The sequence below is a fragment of the Pseudophryne corroboree genome, chromosome 5 (assembly GCF_028390025.1).
Source record: "Pseudophryne corroboree isolate aPseCor3 chromosome 5, aPseCor3.hap2, whole genome shotgun sequence".
In the NCBI taxonomy this organism is placed as follows: Eukaryota; Metazoa; Chordata; class Amphibia; order Anura; family Myobatrachidae; genus Pseudophryne; species Pseudophryne corroboree.
Genome location: NC_086448.1, coordinates 802,291,925 through 802,313,257, shown reverse-complemented (window position 1 = coordinate 802,313,257; position 21,333 = coordinate 802,291,925). Strand labels below are relative to the sequence as shown.

Here is a 21,333-nt window from a genome sequence, read left to right as displayed (position 1 = left end):
GAAAGTCCATATGCTCTGTTTGCATTTCTGCCCGTATAGAAATACTGTATGTCAAGGTTGGTGTAATGGTTAGCATTACTGCATCACAGCTCTGTGGTCATGGGTTCAATTCCCACCATGGCCCTAAATGTGTGGGGTTTGTATGTTTTCCCTGTGTTTGCATGTCGGTTGCTCCAGCTTTCAGGTACATACACAGAGCCAGCCCTAACCAATATGATGCCCTAGGCAAGATTTTGGCTGGTGCCCCCTAGCACCACCGCTGGTTCTGCCTCTGACCTTGCACCTCTTTCCCAGCACCATCACCCCTCACCCATATTAATCCTTGTACCCCCTATATTTTAAATAGGAACAGTTCGCACATTTGACTCACAGCCCAAAAAGGGGCATCTTCTTGCTGGGAAGGGGCATGGCCACACAATAGTAACCCCATTTCCAATTACGCCACACAGTACTGCAACTTTATTCACATTTTATCTTGTGACAGTGTCCATAATTCATATTACATCCCACAGTAGTATCACTTTACCTTAAACGTTACTCCTCACAGTAGAGCCCCTTCTTCACATTACATCACACTGAATTGCTCCTTATTCACATTACACCACACCTTATTGCTCTTTATTCACATTAGATGACACAGTAGTGCCCTTTCTATATGCAACGCCACATAGTAGAGCACCTTATACACATAATGCCACACATTAGTAATGCATTTATACACATAATTCCACAGAGTAATGCCCCTTACACATATGAGACACATTAATGTCCTTATAAACATAATGTGCCTTACACATTATGACAACCTTTATTAATGCCCTTCTACACATAATGTCCCTTACACATATGCCGCACATTATTAATACCCTTATACACACAATGACACACATAGTGCCCACTACACATTTGCTGCACATTATTAGTGCCCCTATACACATAATGACACACATACAGTAGTACCCTGTTACACATATGCCGCACATTATTAATGCCCTTATACACATAATGGCACACATAGTGTCCCTTTACACATATGTTGCACATTATTAATGCATTTTTACATGACACACATGATGCTCCTTACACATATTCCGAACACTACTGCACAACCAACCCACTCACATGCACACAGCACTCACACTTCCACTAACACTGTGACCTCTGCCTCTGCTTGGATACAGATGTGTCCTCACAAATCTTGCATCAATGCTAACGCCGGGAACCTTTTTTTATGAAAATGCATCTTATTTTCATTGCTATGTGGCTAGGATGCACAAGCAGCTTCTGCTGATTAAAATGATATGCAGCATGCCTATATACTATGTGAGATTGTGGCTGTATCTGCATATGAAATGCTACACACAGAATATAGGCATGCCGCATATCATTTTAATCAGCAGAAGCTGCTGATGCCCCTAGGCATATCAAATGCCCTAGGCAATTGCCTAGTTTGCCTATGCCTATGGCCTGCTCTGTACATACATGTAGGTTAATTGACTTCCAATAATTTAAAAAACCCTAATATGAATGTGTGTGTGTACATGTGGTAGGGAATATAGATTGTAAGCTTCACTGGGGCAGGGGCTGATGTGAATGGCCAAATATTCTCTGTACAGCGCTGCAGAATATGTGTGCACTATATAAATAACTGGTAATTAATAAATTAATTACACTGGAAGCAGACAGACTGCAAGCAATCTACTGTACATCTATCTAATGTTTAATTACATCTTTCAATATGTTCTACAAGTACGCTGGGGAAGATAGTTACTATAACAAGAGCATACGGCCACCTCTAGATTGCAAGCTCCTGTGTCATGCACAATTACTTTAGAGACCATAAGAGCTCTTGTCAATCAGACATCAAGTTCCTGATCCCATCAGCAGATCAGTTTACTTTGTCTGATCCAGGGATGATTCTTTGTAGATGACATATAGGGGGGAATTCAATTATTTGAAAAGTCAGTTGGGAGTCTGTTTTTTCCTATCTAATAAACAGGGAAAAAACAGACACCCAACCGACTTTTCAAACATTTGAATTCCCCCCATAGAAATGTTTCTTTGAAGATATTTTTGTACTTGTTCTCATTTTATGGCCGAACATTTGTTGTATGACTTGTAATTCCCCTTTCACATCGCATATTGCCTGGTCGACATAGGTCAGTGTGCGATCTGAAAGGGGCCTTTGAGAATTCCCGGGTCGCCTGACCCGGTAATTCGACCCGGGTAATAAGAAGGGTTATTCCCGGGTTGAATACCGGGTCAGTGGCAGTGTAAACGGGTTCCCAGGTTGAGGCCACCCGGGGCCCATTTACTGTATAGTGAGAGGTGATGCGGAGATGAGGTTACCTCCCAGCGCCACCTTTCCCCCCCACCCCCACTGCTGGCTCCACCCCCCACCGTTATGGCAAACGACCCAGCATATTGCCGGGTCGGGAAGCCAGCGCTGAGGCTCCAATGTCGGATCCCACCCGGGAAGGACCCGTTTCCAATTCCTGGATGGGATCCAGCATTGGAGATGTGAAAGGGGTATAACTTTGACTGACCGGCGCTGCAAGGTTTTGTGTCACGTTCATGATGATACACACAGACATGAGCAACAAACTTTCCATGCAACAGTCACTGTGAGGGACGCTGCTTAACAATGTCATAAGGCAAGTAATGCACAGGAGGGTGTAAGGAAATGTCATATATTTTCGCATTTAATTCCGAAAAATGATACTTAACCTGGAAGACATAATCTGAAGCAGACTAGATTATAGACCTCCAACGAGATCGTCTTTCATGACTTGGGCAATCACAGTGTTGTATATAGGCAGAAATATACAGATGAGTACAGTGTGCCGAAATACTCGCCCCTCGCACATCCGCCTGTTATTAATTCTGATAAAGAATCACTTATCCAAAAATATAAAATTGTGCTATGTTACTAATACTACATATCCGACTTCAGAGAACTGGCACTGCCTAAAAATTCACTTAAAAAAAAAAAAAAAAAAATATATATATATATATATATATATATTTAATACTGTGATGATCAAACCTTGCAAGGTGAGTCAACGCATGGCAATCCAGGTCTTATTTCAAAAGTAGTCGTTTTTTGTGCAACGTTTCAGAGAATTAATTTCCTTTTTCAAGCATAAGTTTATATATATATATATATATATATATATATATATATATATATAGATAGATATAAACAATTATATATAAACTAAATTAAAATAACATAGCAGCTGGAAAAGAATGGTTCTCCATTATCATTTGCAAAAAAGCAGTTTCCGGACAATGCTATATAACTTGATAAAGGAACTTTACTGCAGATAAATCTGAGTGCCTAAGCAATTGATATTGGAGTACCATTTTCTCCTGCTATTACATTATATATACATATATATTTATATATAATTGCATTACATCTGTACTCCCAATGCATGGCTTCTGCATTATACAATACAAGTCTATTACGACCATTCTCTCTGCTCCAGAATAAGCCAGCAAAGATTCTGTCGCTATTATGAAATATTTCCTGCAGCTTCTTTCCACTATCAGACACAGCATCAATAGACAGATTCAGCCCTATCCCTCAATCAGCACTACAGAGCCATACAAGCAGCAGGACCAGTCACAGCAGAGATCAGTCCATCAGGCTGGATAGAGACATACAGCTATGGTGACAGTAGTAGTGGTGTCCTGTGGACACATTGCCTGGTCTGGGTGATCCGGCCCCTGAGAGTGTATCAACGACACAGTGTGTACTCACCACCACAAGCGTGCAGCTAATGATCTTGTACATTGTGGTCTGTCTGTAAACCTCAGGGAGCAGAATCCTCCTCTGTCTGGCTGCTTCCAGGACCTCCTCCTGGTTTTATACTGTAGCTCTCATACAGACCCCACAGCCACAGCAGGAAGCTGACGACATGATGTGGTTTGTGGGGTGGGGGTCAAGGTCCTGAGTACCTAAAGAGTTAAATATTGGTCCTGAGTACCTAAAGAGTTAAATATTGGTCCTGAGTACCTAAAGAGTTACATTTTGCCTGGAAAGTCCCATTGCCTACAATGAGCGAGTACATATTATGAATGATAATCCACATACGGTACATCGCCACATACTTTGATTGCTAAATTGAAATTCTTTGAATTGTTTTTATAACTAAGGTATAGTCTGGGGAAAAAACTGTATTGTTTGATTCTACCTACTACAGTATATCTCCTCTTCAGTGGATTGCTGCCTACCCCCTCTCATGTAATACATGGCATGTTCCCTTGTGCTTTAGGTTGTAAGCTCAAATGGGTCTGCACCTTCCTGTCACATGCTTGTGGATTGTATGTTCTACACTTTACTCATGTTGTACAGGGCTGAGGAATATGCTTGCAGTTTTAGAGATACTCAATACTATTAATAACAATAATAATAATAATAATAATACAGTAGATGTAAATTACGAACTTAATAGCACCGACCAACTAAATCAGGTTTCTTAAATCGCAACTCTTTGCTGTTGGGAACCCTTCTTCTTTCACTATATAACTCAGTCTGTGACTTCCTGCTGCCTCAATCCCCCATCCTCACATCATGTCACTGCCCCTGTCACATGCAGCCCTGTCCTCGCTGACACATCACTCATCTCCTGATATACTCTGTGCTGCTGGGGACCCTGCTCCTCCCACTATATAACTCTCAGTCTGTGGCTTCCTGCTGCCTCCATTCCCCTCCTCACATCATGTCACTGCCCCTGTCACATGCAGCCCTGTCCTCGCTGACACATCACTCATCTCCTGATATACTCTGTGCTGCTGGGGACCCTGCTCCTCCCACTATATAACTCAGTCTGTGACTTCCTACTGCCTCCATTCCCCTCCTCACATCATGTCACTGCCCCTGTCACATGCAGCCCTGTCCTCACTGACACATCACTAAACTCCTGATATACTCTGTGCTGCTGGAGGACCCTACTCCTTCCACTATATAACTCACAGTATGTGGCTTCCTGCTGCCTCCAATCCCCTGCTCAAAACATGTCAATGTCCCTGTCACATGCAGCCCTGTCCTTACTGACACATCACTCATTTACTGATATACTCTGTGCTGCTGGGGACCCTGCTCCTCTGACTATATAACTCTCAGTCTGTGGCCTCCTGCTGCCTCTATTCCCCTCTTCAGATCATGTTACTGCCCCTGTCACATGTAACTCTGTCCTCACTAGAATCACTCATCTCCTGATATACTCTGTGCTGCTGGGGGATCCTGCTCCTTCCACTATATAACTCTCAGTCTGTGGCTTCCTGCTGCCTCCATTCCCCTCCTCACATCATGTCGCTGCCCCTGTCACATGCAGCCCTGTCCTCACTGACACATCACTCATCTCCTGATATACTCTGTGCTGCTGGGAACCCTGCTCCTCCCACTATATAACTCTCAGTCTGTGGCTTCCTGCTGCCTCCATTCCCCTCCTCACATCATGTCGCTGCCCCTGTCACATGCAGCCCTGTCCTCACTGACACATCACTCATCTCCTGATATACTCTGTGCTGCTGGGGAGACCCTGCTCCTCCCACTATATAACGCTCAGTCTGTGGCTTCCTGCTGCCTCCATTCCCCTCTTCACATCATGTCACTGCCCCTGTCACATGCAGCCCTGTCCTGACACATCACTCATCTCCTGATATACTCTGTGCTGCTGGGAACCCTGCTCCGCCCACTATATAACTCTCAGTCTGTGGCTTCCTGCTGCCTCCATTCCCCTCCTCACATCATGTCGCTGCCCCTGTCACATGCAGCCCTGTCCTCACTGACACATCACTCATCTCCTGATATACTCTGTACTGCTGGGGACCCCGCTCCTCCCACTATATAACTCTCAGTCTGTGGCTTTTTGCTGCCTCCATTCCCCTCCTCACATCATGTCACTGCCCCTGTCACATGCAGCCCTGTCCTGACACATCACTCATCTCCTGATATACTCTGTACTGCTGGGGACCCTGCTCCTCCCACTATATAACTCTCAGTCTGTGGCTTTTTGCTACCTCCATTCCCCTCCTTACAAACTGATATTGGCTTGTCACATGCTGCCCTGACCTCACAAAAATTCAGTTTAAAAAAAATCTTAGATTTTCTCAAACAATATGTTTACACCTTTTGCTATAATGTGTCTTTCATTAGGATTTTGTAATTGTTACAGTAAATATTGCACTGGTTACATCATTTGTACATTAACATATATTGTAACCTTTTTACTCATAGGACACATTAAATGGAAGTACGGTACCACTAAAAAAAAAACCTATTAATACATTAATAAAATTGCTATGCTAGCTAAACCATATTAATGACAGTTAAGACTCCGGTACACTTTCTGACATCCATTAAGCAGATATAATCGGAATAACTAACTGTCTTTAGAAACATTTATCACCATGGAAACTGTTCTCAATTTGTTTCTACGGTTACAGATGTTGCAAAGAAAGGTAAGTTATTCAGAGTCTTCAACTGTCATTTTCAGGCTAATTGTTCATTGTAGATATCCAGAGTTACAGCAGATGACAGCTACAAGACCTACTCAAAATGTGTCATAATTACTTTAAAATGACATTGTAAATGCCTTAAATAGGCCACTCATAAATTGGCATAATTCATTATATGTCCATTTAAATAGTTCTTGTTTTAAAAAATAATATTTTTGAAACACTAAAAAATACAAATAACATGTAAGACACATACAAAGAAGATTTAAGATACAACATGTCAATACAGAAATGGAGAGCATACATAATAGACAAAAGAAAGAGTAATAAATGAAAGCAATGCATAGGTTGTGACCTAATGCAGTCAACATATTATTACGGGAGTCAAGTAGTTTTTTTTTCTTCTTAATAGTCTTAAGCAACACTTAATATAAATAAGTTTTATTTTTTCAAAGAACTGCAAAATATTTGCAACAATTATTTAACTTATTTCATAAGAGAGACAGCAAAACAACAACAACAACAACAATAATAATAATTATTATTATTATTATTATTATTATTATTAATAATGTAATAATAATACTAATAATAATTATTATTAAGTTTATTATTATTATTATTATTATTTAATACAGGTTGAGTCTCCCTTATCCAAAATGCTTGGGACCAGAGGTATTTTGGATATGGGATTTTTCCGTATTTTGGAATAATTGCATACCATAATGAGATATCATGGTGATGGGACCCAAGTCTAAGCACAGAATGCATTTATGTTACATATACACCTTATACACACAGCCTGAAGGTCATTTTAGCCAATATTTTTTGTAATTTTGTGCTTTGAACAAAGTGTGTCTGCATTCACACAATTCATCTATGTTTCATATACACCTTATACACACAGCCTGAAGGTCATTTAATACAATATTTTTAATAACTTTGTGTATTAAACAAAGTTTGTGTACATTGAGCCATCAAAAAACAAAGGTTTCACTATCTCACTCTCACTCCAAAAAGTCCGTATTTCGGAATATTCCGTATTTCGGAATATTTGGATATGGGATACTCAACCTGTACTACTACTACTACTACTAATAACAACAACAACAATAATAATAATAATAATAATGATGATGAGGAGGATAATAATAATAATAATAATAATAATAGCTAAATACTATCATTTGAGGTTGGGAATTTTTCCAAAAACAAAAATGTGTGGCTATATTCTATATAGAGCAGATAATATGTATTAAACTGTATTTGAAGAAGGGGCTGGGCAGTTGTACATAATATGTTTTGAGTGACTTTTTTACTCCTTGATATTTATTTTTTTGCAGTTCTTTTTGTGGTGTTTTTTAGCCTAAAATGTGGCATCCTATAGAAGCCACATTGTTTTTTCCCCCACGTTACCTAAGCAGTGCCAACACTGAATTAATTAATTCTAAAATACAAGTCAAACCAATAATTAAATTCCTCCTGCTTGTATCATTTTTCCTTTCTTGTGGACTTTTTGTGGACTTCCCATCCAAGGAGAAATTGTACGTTTGCTTTTAATTATTTTAGCCATCCACTTTTTGTTTGCTGTTTCAAATTAAATAGAAGAATACTAGCAATGCCAAAAGTGAGCTCAGTGGAAACTAAAGTCCCCTGTTACCGTCCTAGTCACCTGCTGTGCTTATTCTCTTGTTGACTTCTTGTAAGCACATTTCTCAGAATCCTCTTTTCAGTTGTTTTCCGTAATGTTGATAAAGACGGATTATGGCAAAATATGGGAATTCCCGCCTTTCTGGTCATGGCAAAATTTTATATTGTTTTCTCACCATGGGACGTATCAATGATACTCTGAAATAATCAGTGCAAATTTTGCAAATTAAAGTATGAATAAGGAATCCCTTCTGGCATTCGGCCACTGAGAACATTTTACAATATAACAAAAAGTGTTCCATAGATAGATAATACAGTGTCCTGAAATCTAATCTAATAAGTATTATATTACCTGTCTGTTTGGGAGTATGTAACTCTATATTGATACTAAAATATTTTTTCAGTGACTTGCCAACACGTCTTGAATTGTGCTGATTTAGATAACTCCTTGTGGGATTATTTACTCATTAATTTTTTATTTACCCATTATATATAAGTGTATAGGGGGGGGGGGTACACACAGAGCGATCGCTGCTTAAAATCTAAGCAATCTGACTAGATTGCTTAGATTTTAAGCAGTGATCTCTACGTGTGTACCCCCCCCCCCACAGCGATAGCGATGCGCGACCCCGTGCATCGCTATCGATGGTGCTAGATTGGCCTGCATGAAGGCTCAATCTAGCACGTCGCTCATTTCACCCGCTGGGTGAAATGAGCTGCCCCCCCCCGTCTCCCTCCGCACACTCAGCACACATCGTGCTGTGCTGAGCAGGGGGAGAGATGTGTGCTGAGTGGTTCGCTCAGCACATATCTCTCCCCAAATCGGGCCATAAATACAGCTCTTATGTCTGTTATATAAGAATGTGTATGTGTTGAGTCTAGATACGGACCCTCTGAGATTTTAGAAATAAAAGTTACAGTAAATTCTAGACACATTCAGAGCGGCCCTATACCCGAGTGTATTCTTTCCCTTTGTTCTTTTGATGTTACTGTTTTGGATCTCAAGGAAGCACCTCCACAATTGATATGCTCCCATTTAATGGCAAGATCTTTTTGTATTGTACATACAATAAAAAAATCTTCTTTTCCACTTTAAAATATTTATAGCATATTTTTTCCGCAGCAATATTAGCAAAAATTGTAAGATGCTTACTCAAATAGTATTGCAACATTTACTGTCCTTATGCAGAAAACAGCTGTCTATCCTCTCCCATCCCAAAGGTATTGCATACCAGGCACACAACTTAGGCATACAGTATTTTATTTTTAAAAAAGCATGCTACTTCTACTAGTGTTAAAAAGCGTCGAGTTAGTCTAACTCGATGCTTTGTAGCATTAGTTTCACATTTTACTATGACGATTCAGGGGTCCATTTATAAATGAGTGATAAAACTCAGTGTGGATGATAAAACTCGTTGCGTATGATAAATGGTGCTTCAGCCAATCAGCTCCCACTGTCATTGTTCAAACACAGGACAGTTAGGAGCTGAACACAGGATAGTTGGGAGCTGAACACATGACATTTAGGAGCTGAACACAGGACAGTTGGGAGCTGAACATATGACAGTTGGGAGCTGAACACATGACAGTTGGGAGCAGAACACATGACAGTTGGGAGCAGAACACATGACAGTTGGGAGCAGAACACATGACAGTTGGGAGCAGAACACATGACAGTTGGGAGCTGAACACATGACAATTGGGAGCTGAACACATGACAATTGGGAGCTGAACACAGGAAAGTTGGGAGCAGAACAAGGGACAGTTGGGAGCAGAACACATGACAGTTGGGAGCAGAACACATGACAGTTGGGAGCAGAATACATGACAGTTGGGAGCAGAACACATGACAGTTGGGAGCTGAACACATGACAATTGGGAGCTGAACACAGGACAGTTGGGAGCAGAACAAGGGACAATTGGGAGCAGAACACATGACAGTTGGGAGCAGAACACAGAACAGTTGGGAGCTGAACACAGGACAGTTGGGAGCAGAACACAGGATAGTTGGGAGCAGAAAACATGACAGTTGGGAGCTGAACACAGGACAAATGGGAGCAGAACACAGGACAGTTGGGAGCAGAATACATGACAGCTGGGAGCAGAACACAGGACAGTTGGGAGCTGAACAGAGGACAGTTGGGAGCTGAACACATGACAGGAGCTGAACACAGGACAGTTGGGAGCTGAACACAGGACAGTTGGGAGCAGAACACATGACAGTTAGGAGCTGAACACAGGACAGTTAGGAGCTGAACACAGGACAGTTAGGAGCTGAACACAGGACAGTTAGGAGCTGAACACAGGACAGTTGGGAGCTGAACACAGGACAGTTGGGAGCTGAACACATGACAGTTAGAAGCTGAACACATGACAGTTAGAAGCTGAACACAGGACAGTTGGGAGCGGAACACATGACAGGAGCTGAACACAGGACAGTTAGGAGCAGAACACAGGACATTTGGGAACGGAACACATGACAGTTGGGAGCTGAACACAGGACAGTTGGGAGCTGAACACATGACAGTTAGGAGCTGAACATAGGACAGTTGGGAGCAGAACACATGACAGGAGCTGAACACAGGACAGTTAGGAGCAGAACACAGGACAGCTAGGAGCTGAACACAGGACAGTTGGGAGCGGAACACATGACAGTTGGGAGCTGAACACAGGACAGTTGGGAGCTGAACACATGACAGTTGGGAGCTGAACACAGGACAGTTGGGAGCTGAACACATGACAGTTAGGAGCTGAAGACATGACAGTAGGGAGCTCTGAACACAAGACAGTTGGGAGCTGAACATATGACAGTTGGGAGCTGAACATTTGACAGTTGGGAGCTGAACACATGACAGTTGGGAGCTGAACACAGGACAGTTGGGAGCTAAACACATGACAGTTGGGGGCTGAACACATGACAGTTGGGAGCAGAACACAGGGAGCTGAACACATGACAGTTGGGGAGCAGAACACATGACAGTTGGGAGCAGAACACAGGGAGCAGAACACAGGACAGTTGGGAGGTGATTGGGTGGAGCAGCATTTAGCATACACGAGTTTGATCATTCACATTCCCTTTGTTCTTTTGATGTTACTGTTTTGGATCTCAAGGAAGCACCTCCACAATTGATATGCTCCCATTTAATGGCAAGATCTTTTTGTATTGTACATACAATAAAAAAATCTTCTTTTCCATTTTAAAATATTTATAGCATATTTTTTCCGCAGCAATATTAGCAAAAATTGTAAGATGCTTACTCAAATAGTATTGCAACATTTACTGTCCTTATGCAGAAAACAGCTGTCTATCCTCTCCCATCCCAAAGGTATTGCATACCAGGCACACAACTTAGGCATACAGTATTTTATTTTTAAAAAAGCATGCTACTTCTACTAGTGTTAAAAAGCGTCGAGTTAGTCTAACTCGACGCTTTGTAGCATTAGTTTCACATTTTACTATGACGATTCAGGGGTCCATTTATAAATGAGTGATAAAACTCAGTGTGGATGATAAAACTCGTTGCGTATGATAAATGGTGCTTCAGCCAATCAGCTCCCACTGTCATTGTTCAAACACAGGACAGTTAGGAGCTGAACACAGGACAGTTGGGAGCTGAACACATGACATTTAGGAGCTGAACACAGGACAGTTGGGAGCTGAACATATGACAGTTGGGAGCTGAACACAGGACAGTTGGGAGCTGAACATATGACAGTTGGGAGCTGAACACATGACAGTTGGGAGCAGAACACATGACAGTTGGGAGCAGAACACATGACAGTTGGGAGCAGAACACATGACAGTTGGGAGCTGAACACATGACAATTGGGAGCTGAACACAGGACAGTTGGGAGCAGAACAAGGGACAGTTGGGAGCAGAACACATGACAGTTGGGAGCAGAACACATGACAGTTGGGAGCTGAACACATGACAATTGGGAGCTGAACACAGGACAGTTGGGAGCAGAACAAGGGACAGTTGGGAGCAGAACACATGACAGTTGGGAGCAGAACACAGAACAGATGGGAGCTGAACACAGGACAGTTGGGAGCAGAACACAGGATAGTTGGGAGCAGAACACATGGCAGTTGGGAGCTGAACACAGGACAAATGGGAGCAGAACACAGGACAGTTGGCAGCAGAATACATGACAGCTGGGAGCAGAACACAGGACAGTTGAGAGCTGAACACAGGACAGTTGGGAGCTGAACACATGACAGGAGCAGAACACAGGACAGTTGGGAGCTGAACACAGGACAGTTGGGTGCAGAACACATGACAGTTAGGAGCTGAACACAGGACAGTTAGGAGCTGAACACAGGACAGTTGGGAGCTGAACACAGGACAGTTGGGAGCTGAACACAGGACAGTTGGGAGCTGAACACAGGACAGTTGGGAGCGGAACACATGACAGGAGCTGAACACAGGACAGTTAGGAGCAGAACACAGGACAGTTAGGAGCTGAACACAGGACATTTGGGAACGGAACACATGACAGTTGGGAGCTGAACACAGGACAGTTGGGAGCTGAACACATGACAGTTAGGAGCTGAACATAGGACAGTTGGGAGCAGAACACATGACAGGAGCTGAACACAGGACAGTTAGGAGCAGAACACAGGACAGTTAGGAGCTGAACACAGGACAGTTGGGAGCGGAACACATGACAGTTGGGAGCTGAACACAGGACAGTTGGGAGCTGAACACATGACAGTTAGGAGCTGAAGACATGACAGTATGGAGCTCTGAACACAGGACAGTTGGGAGCTGAACATATGACAGTTGGGAGCTGAACATTTGACAGTTGGGAGCAGAACACATGACAGTTGGGAGCTGAACACAGGACAGTTGGGAGCAGAACACATGACAGTTGGGAGCTGAACACAGGACAGTTGGGAGCTAAACACATGACAGTTGGGAGCTGAACACATGACAGTTGGGAGCAGAACACAGGGAGCTGAACACATGACAGTTGGGGAGCAGAACACATGACAGTTGGGAGCAGAACACAGGGAGCAGAACACGGGACAGTTGGGAGGTGATTGGGTGGAGCAGCATTTAGCATACACGAGTTTGATCATTCACATTCCCTTTGTTCTTTTGATGTTACTGTTTTGGATCTCAAGGAAGCACCTCCACAATTGATATGCTCCCATTTAATGGCAAGATCTTTTTGTATTGTACATACAATAAAAAAATCTTCTTTTCCATTTTAAAATATTTATAGCATATTTTTTCCGCAGCAATATTAGCAAAAATTGTAAGATGCTTACTCAAATAGTATTGCAACATTTACTGTCCTTATGCAGAAAACAGCTGTCTATCCTCTCCCATCCCAAAGGTATTGCATACCAGGCACACAACTTAGGCATACAGTATTTTATTTTTAAAAAAGCATGCTACTTCTACTAGTGTTAAAAAGCGTCGAGTTAGTCTAACTCGATGCTTTGTAGCATTAGTTTCACATTTTACTATGACGATTCAGGGGTCCATTTATAAATGAGTGATAAAACTCAGTGTGGATGATAAAACTCGTTGCGTATGATAAATGGTGCTTCAGCCAATCAACTACCACTGTCATTGTTCAAACACAGGACAGTTAGGAGCTGAACACAGGACAGTTGGGAGCTGAACACATGACATTTAGGAGCTGAACACAGGACAGTTGGGAGCTGAAAATATGACAGTTGGGAGCTGAACACATGACAGTTGGGAGCAGAACACATGACAGTTGGGAGCAGAACACATGACAGTTGGGAGCAGAACACATGACAGTTGGGAGCAGAACACATGACAATTGGGAGCAGAACACAGGACAGTTGGGAGCAGAACAAGGGACAGTTGGGAGCAGAACACATGACAGTTGGGAGCAGAACACAGGACAGTTGGGAGCAGAACCCAGGACAGTTGGGAGGAGAACACATAACAGTTGAGAGCTGAACACAGGACAGTTGGGAGCAGAACACATGACAAATGGGAGCAGAACACAGGACAGTTGGGAGCAGAATACATGATAGCTGGGAGCAGAACACAGGACAGTTGGGAGCAGAACACATGACAGTTAGGAGCTGAACACAGGACAGTTAGGAGCTGAACACAGGACAGTTGGGAGCTGAACACAGGACAGTTGGGAGCTGAACACATGACAGTTAGGAGCTGAACACAGGAGCTGAAGACATGACAGTTGGAAGCTCTGAACACAGGACAGGGGGGAGCTGAACATATGACAGTTGGGAGCTGAACATTTGACAGTTGGGAGCAGAACACACGACAGTTGGAAGCTAAACACAGGACAGTTGGGATCAGAACACATGACAGTTGGGAGCTGAACACAGGACAGTTGGGAGCTAAACACATGACAGTTGGGAGCTGAACACATGACAGTTGAAAGCAGAACAGAGGGAGCTGAACACATGACAGTTGGGGAGCTGAACACATGACAGTTGAGAGCAGAACACAGGGAGCAGAACACAGGACAGTTGGGAGGTGATTGGGTGGAGCAGCATTTAGCATACACGAGTTTGATCATTCACATTGAGTTTTATCACCCATTGATAAATGGGACCCTGAGTTTCTTCCTAACTGCAATGGGTGCAGCTGATACTAGGGCTAATGGTGAGGTGTGTGGCAATATCAGGTCACACCTACCTCATAGACTCCGCCCTTGCTCTTCTATTGGCAAAACTATCAGGTTATGTTATTTACCTTTTTTCTTTTACCATATTTCCTTTGAACGCAGGAAGTATTACATTGTGTGTATACTTTTCCAAACTTATGTCCCTGCTAAATACAGAATAAATTAAATCTTAAAATCTTAATATTGACATGATTTGCAACGTTATTTTTTTATTCTGTTTCCATTGAAAAGAAGTATAATTCACAAAAATCTTGTAGGAAGAGAACAAGGGTAAGGGCATTGGGCTAGCACCAAAACCTTCACAAAAATCAGATACAATGTGACCAGATACTGTACATAGTTAAGATCTTCAAAAGAGAATGCAATAGTGATAATGGGGGTGACATGTGAAACAAAATATACGGAGGAGGAATGGGAGAACATGGGGGGGAGGGGTGTCAAGAGTAGACTAAAAGTGTCACATAACCTATCTTACTGGGGCATGAATGGGCAACTGAGGTGTGGTGCCCACAGGACCGTAGTACACTGGCTGTTGAAACAAAGGCATCATTATTGACGGCTCCAAATGGGTATTATACAGTAGATGTCAGATTCTGTAACTGTGGGGGGGAATTAAACGTCATTGGCATTGAAATGTTACAAATTTTGTAATTGTTTTATTTACAACAATAAAAGTTGGCAACTCAATCAGTGTAGTAAATATTCCAAAATCTTAATTTTTAAGGCTTTTTAAATATTCTTACAGTAACTCACAGAATATCCATATAAAAATATCACGGTAACTCTGCTTTACCATGTCAACTTTAATGAGTGCATTTGTAAAAAAATAAATAAAAACATTTAAGATTATTAAAATGTATAACATTTTTAGGGGTAAATGTATGAAGCAGTGATAAGAGTGGAGAAGTGAGCCAGTGGAGAAGTTGCCCATGGAAACCAATCAGCTGCTATATATGATTTTATAGTATGCAAATTATAAATGTTACTTCAGTGCTGATTGGTTGCCATGGGCAACTTCTCCACTGGCTCACTTCTTCACTCTTATCACTGCTTCATACATTTACCCCATAAAGAGTTATCAAGCAAAACAACTAACACTTAGGGAGGGATGTATTAACATACATCGCCACCCCCCGCCACCATGTTGATCGCTTATGAACTAACATATGCGATTAACAGCGCAAAGCGGTGACGGAGGCCCCTTGTGATACCTGTGAGGTGCTATGCGGGGGGGGGGGGGGATCTCCGTCACATCCCTGGGGTCTCCACCTGCTCACCTGCCGGGAAGCAGGCAGCAGGCTGCCGGGGCGCCTCCTCCTCCTCCCTGCAGCCGGAAGAGCCTCCGTCTGTGTTGCTAGAGGGAGGAGGAGTTTAGCTTTCGGGACCAGGGTTGCCTGGAAGGAGGTATGCCGGAGGCAGGGGGGTAGGGGGGGGGAGTCGTCTGTGGCGGGGGGGGCAGTTGAGGCGGCGGGTTGCGGCGGCCGGCATTAAGAAGCCCATAGGCTTCTATAGGGTATTGCCATCCAGAGATGGCGATACCATCAGGGGCAAAAACGTGGCGGACAGGGGTTAGCATATACGAAAATGCGATAAAACCCCAGAAAACGGGGGTTTATCGCATTTTTACTCTAGTACATTCCCAATGTACAGTAGTTGTTCAAACATTACTTAAATCATTTATTTTTCAAATGAAAGCATACTGTTTTATTATTACTTTTACAGAGGTACTTATTGTAAAATGATAACAGTCACATGAAAATATGAAAAATGTAAAATATGTTTTGTCTTCGGGTGACATTCTGTTATGTGGATATACAAAGTAGGGCTATTAGTTGTAAAACAAAAACGTGAAAAAAATCTGCGGACAAATCAGGAATTCCGAGTTTTAAAAATTGCTATAAGAGTCACTGGTTCCTTATGAAAATACTGTCTGGAACATCTGTGTAAGTGTAATCTGTGGACTTTGGGGGTTAAATATTTTGAACATATATATATATATATATATATGACCTCTTGAAGAAGTCTTTTGAGACGAAACGCGTTGGTTAAATCCTGTACCTACCTCACCTAAGATAAGGAAAATCCATTTTACTTGGTTTTACTGTATTTTTAAGGTTTCATTAAAGTGTTTTTAGTCCAGCTGTGTATGTTTTGTTGTCCCATTTTTTTATATATGCCTTTTATGTCTCTTTTATGTTTACATTAATAAATTCATCTATTTTTATATAAGTGGCAACTGTATATTCCATTAACACATTAGTCGCTATATATCCCTCATCCCCCCTTCCTTTCATATATATATATATATATATATATACACACTACTTATATACATATATACAGTGTGTGTGTGTGTGTATATATATATATATATGTATGTATGCATGTATGTATGTATGTGTATATATATATATATATATATACATACACAGTATATATTGCTGGGCTCCCTGGCTGCCTGGAGGGATGGGGGATGTCTGCAGAGCGGATCACGCAACCCCCGCACCTGCCTCTCCACCACACGCCACTCCGCCACCCCTCCCCCACCCACGGACCTCACTCCCCTGCCCCTCCCTCATCCACCGAACCTCCCAACCGCAGACCCCCCCCCCCCCCCTCCACCCACAGCATCTACAGACACCCTACCCCTACCCCATTTCGCTTTAGTATGGCCGAATAATTAGGCCATAATAATATCATAGGTGGAACATAAATTAGGAATATTCCACGTGGATATTGGTCATCTTCGTTTGAGAATATGTACTCAGTAATGAATCCATGAAATTATTAAATTATTTGTAAATGGGATGGAGTGCACCCCAAGAAACTGATCCCTGCTACAATTTTTCTTTTCGATATATTTTTGGATCAGTGGGTAGCACTGATATTCACATATATATGTGTTATACACATTAAGAACTAAATATATAATTCCCAATATTGAAATCTATTGCTATTACAAACTCCAGGTGCGGGATTTTCTCTTGCAAACTATTTTAAGATAAGTCAGAACTCCTTACCTTTTACAAAGACCTTTATGTTTATGTTTTTACCAATATTTTGAAACCCTTTTTATGTTTTATTCCACTTTTATGTGATATTAAAGCTTGTTTGTATTATTGCATATTTTTTGGCTCATAAATCTTAAAATTTTAGCAATTGCATTTTAAACAACACTAGTCGCCGGTACCCTTATCCCCCCACTATATATATATATATATATATATATATATATAAAACAGTCCATTAATCGGGTCAAAAAAACATTAATGACATCACTCGCTTTCCCCAAAAAAAAAGAAAATGCAGAAACCAGCACTCACAATTCAGATGCAAGCAGAAAAAGGATTTATTCTTCAACAAAAATCCATTGTCAGTACATCCAACAACTGTAGCCCGGAGCTCCTGATGAAAACCTGTATATGTTGAAACAGCTGTCGGGCCACAGTTGTTGGAAGTACTGACAATGAATAAATCCTTTATCTGTTTGCATCTGAATTGTGAGTGCTGGTTTCTGCATTTTCTTTTTTGGGGAAAGCGAGTGATTATATATATATATATATATATATATATATATACACACATATATATGTGTGTATATATATATATATATTTTTATATATATATAGAATCCATATGATCCGGCTCTCCTTGAAATAGTTCCTGCACCGGGTGCCTCCATAATGAATCAAATACACAAACAGCAGACGTGGCACTCCTGGTGCCAATTTATTAAGGCATTTTCCTCAGGTATGAGGATACCTGAGGAAAATGCCTTAATAAATTGGCATTGAAACGTCGTCTTTTATATACTGCCTGCCTGGGAGTTCTTATTGGCATAGTCACCAGGAGTGCCACGTCTGCTGTTTGTATCTATCTATCCATCTATCTATCTGTCTGTCTGTCTGTCTGTCTGTCTGTCTGTCTGTCTGTCTGTCTGTCTATCTATCTATCTATCTATCTATCTATCTATCTATATTATATACTGTATATAATATATATATATATATATATATATATATATATATAATCTTTATGTACAATTACAAATTATTTTTGAAACAATGATTTTTCTTATCTTAAAATTACTAATTTGACATTCCTTATGAAAAAAAAGGCTACTTTCACAAATCGTTGAGGAAGTAACCAATGATTTCCCATTTTTATACAGGTTCATTGTTTGCAAATAGGGACTACAGTAATAAACGTCATCTGGCCAATTAAGGTGGCAGTGATCCAAAATCAGTGGGTGTGAAAGCCGCCACTGAACTTCAACGTTCAGAATAATTATTTTCATATTATCTTTGTTTATCGAAAGCAACAGAAAACAATGCATATGGCATTACATATTCCGTAATAAACACTATGATAATCTGAATATCAATTTTCAAAACTACTAAAAAAAGAACATATATAGGCACAGAATATAGGTGTGGGGGGGGGGGGGGGAGGGGAGGTGAGGAGGTGGTGTATTTATAGTGCAGTAAACAGTCTCTATTGTTGGCGTTTGTATAGTCGTTATATAGAGATTTAGGTTGATTCTGGTCAGTGCCCAGTGCAAGCACTACTACATATGAGGACGCAACTGCAGGCTGTGACGCAACCCTGACGCGCCTGCATTGTATTCACCACTCCCCATTACCTACCCCAAAAAGGTCACTGCCTGTCAATTACTCAGCGTCCTAATCCACACTATGACCGCCGTCGCAAAGCCATGACGGCACTTAGTAGAAAAAACATTTGCCAAATTGCGAAATCATCGGAATTGCGCCAAATTCTGAATAAGGGTGCTATGTACTAAGCCACGGAGAGAAAGTGGAAGGAGATAAAGTACCAGCCAATCAGCTCCTAGCTGCCATGTCACAGGCTGTGTTTGAAAAATGACAGTTAGTAGCCAGTTGGCTGTTACTTTATCTCCGTCCACTTTATCTCCCGGCTGAATACATCTGCCCCAAAGTATCTCTGTCCACTTTATCTCTCTCTAAGGCTTAGTAAATAGACCCCTTAGGCCCACAGTAATGGAATCCCAGCGTTTGGCTACTAAGGAACAGTAACTATGAATAAATTGAATATCCTTGAGTCACCTTCTAGCCGCTCCCTAATCCTACTTGCTTTGTGCTGCAGAGTCATCCTGTTGAGACGGGAACCTGTAATTGAAGTACATAACGAGAGGATACAGAAGTCAAGTTATTTAGCCAAAAATAGCTAAATCAAGTATTGCGTAAGTCCACCTACTACAACAGCTACGTGCAACGTGTAGGAGAAGCTTTCACATATCTGTGCGGAGGGTCATTATGTGGCAGATGTTCTGCTCATTACCGAGAATCTTAGCTGATGCTCGTAAGCAGGTGGTGGTGGAAGTTTAGTGTTAAATCTGGAAATGAGGACAGATCTTCATTGGGTACTAAGTACACCCAACGTAGATCGGTCCTCACTTCCAAAGTCCTACTTAGGGCTGTTTTAATCGTGTAACATAATTATCACATCCCTCCGGGGGGAGCACACATTGTTTTATGCTGAGTTTATACAATTATTTAGGGGGAAATGTATCAAACCAATCAGTTACTAGCTATCATTTTTCTAGTAATTCTACAAAATGAAAGGTAGAATCTCATTGGTCGGTTGTTATGGGAAACACCTCCACTTGTTCCCTTTTGAAATCTTGATACATTTCCCCCTTGGCCTTTACCAGCCATCCTTTTGTCCATTAAAATAGTGAAAGAGTGAGTACTGGAAACGGGGGAGCATGTCAGATTACAGCCATTGATTTCGGGCATAATGTATCACAATCTCTAGGGCGTCATCAAATACTGCACTGGGTCACGTTTAGAGTTTCTCCCCCCCTTATTAGAGCTCTCCATTTATGCTGATGTACAGTATGTGCCCACGGGGTACTGTAGACTGGCAGAAATACCCAACCATGGAGGAATTTTTATCAAAGATTGGAGAGAGATAAAGTACTGACCAGTACTGTTCAAACACAGCAAGTAACATGGCAGCTATGAGCTGATTGGTAGTGCTTTATCTTTCTCCACTTTATATATCTCCAGTCTGATACATCGACCCCCATATTTGGTGGCTCAGATCGAGCTATCGACATCACACTGAGATGGGTGAATGGAGAACATATTATCCAAGTACAGGGAATAACGGAAGATCCACTTGGGTAGTTCTATCTTCAACTGACCAGCGACAAAGTGACGCCGTTCAATTATCTTTTTATGTCTTTAACGTCCAACAATTCATGTTGAGCTGGCTTTTAATACTAGAAGCAAAGGGGTGATAAATCCCCTTTGGTTTACAGCAAGTTGTCCAAATGTATTAAGGGCTCATTTATCAAGCATTGGAAAGTGATAAATAGCACGGTGATAAAGTACCAGCCAATCAGCTCCTAACTGCCGTGTTGAAGGCTGGGTTTGAAAAATGACAGTTAGGATCTTATTGGCTGGTACTTTATCACTGTGCAGTTTCTCACTCCCCAATGCTTGATAAATCTGGGCATAAGTATAAGACTGTGTTTATTAAATGCGTCACTCTTGTGCCTGTTGAGAACTCTGTTTTGTGCTTTGAGTGCGT

General features: G+C 41.6%; 2 protein-coding genes across 7 annotated transcripts in view; one reads left to right on the top strand and one right to left on the bottom strand.

Annotated features, from left to right (window-relative positions):
• TNFRSF11B (TNF receptor superfamily member 11b) overlaps positions 1–3,892 on the bottom strand; it is a 68,948-nt gene extending 65,056 nt beyond the window's left edge. Inside the window, exon 1 of the mRNA XM_063924467.1 lies at positions 3,767–3,892. Coding sequence (XP_063780537.1) covers positions 3,767–3,799 — 33 coding nt within the window. The 5' untranslated portion in view covers positions 3,800–3,892. The remainder of the gene's footprint in view (positions 1–3,766) is intronic.
• The window catches only part of COLEC10 (collectin subfamily member 10), a 278,842-nt gene that overhangs the window by 37,836 nt on the left and 219,673 nt on the right, over positions 1–21,333 (top strand). The gene's annotated exons all lie outside the window — the stretch shown is intronic.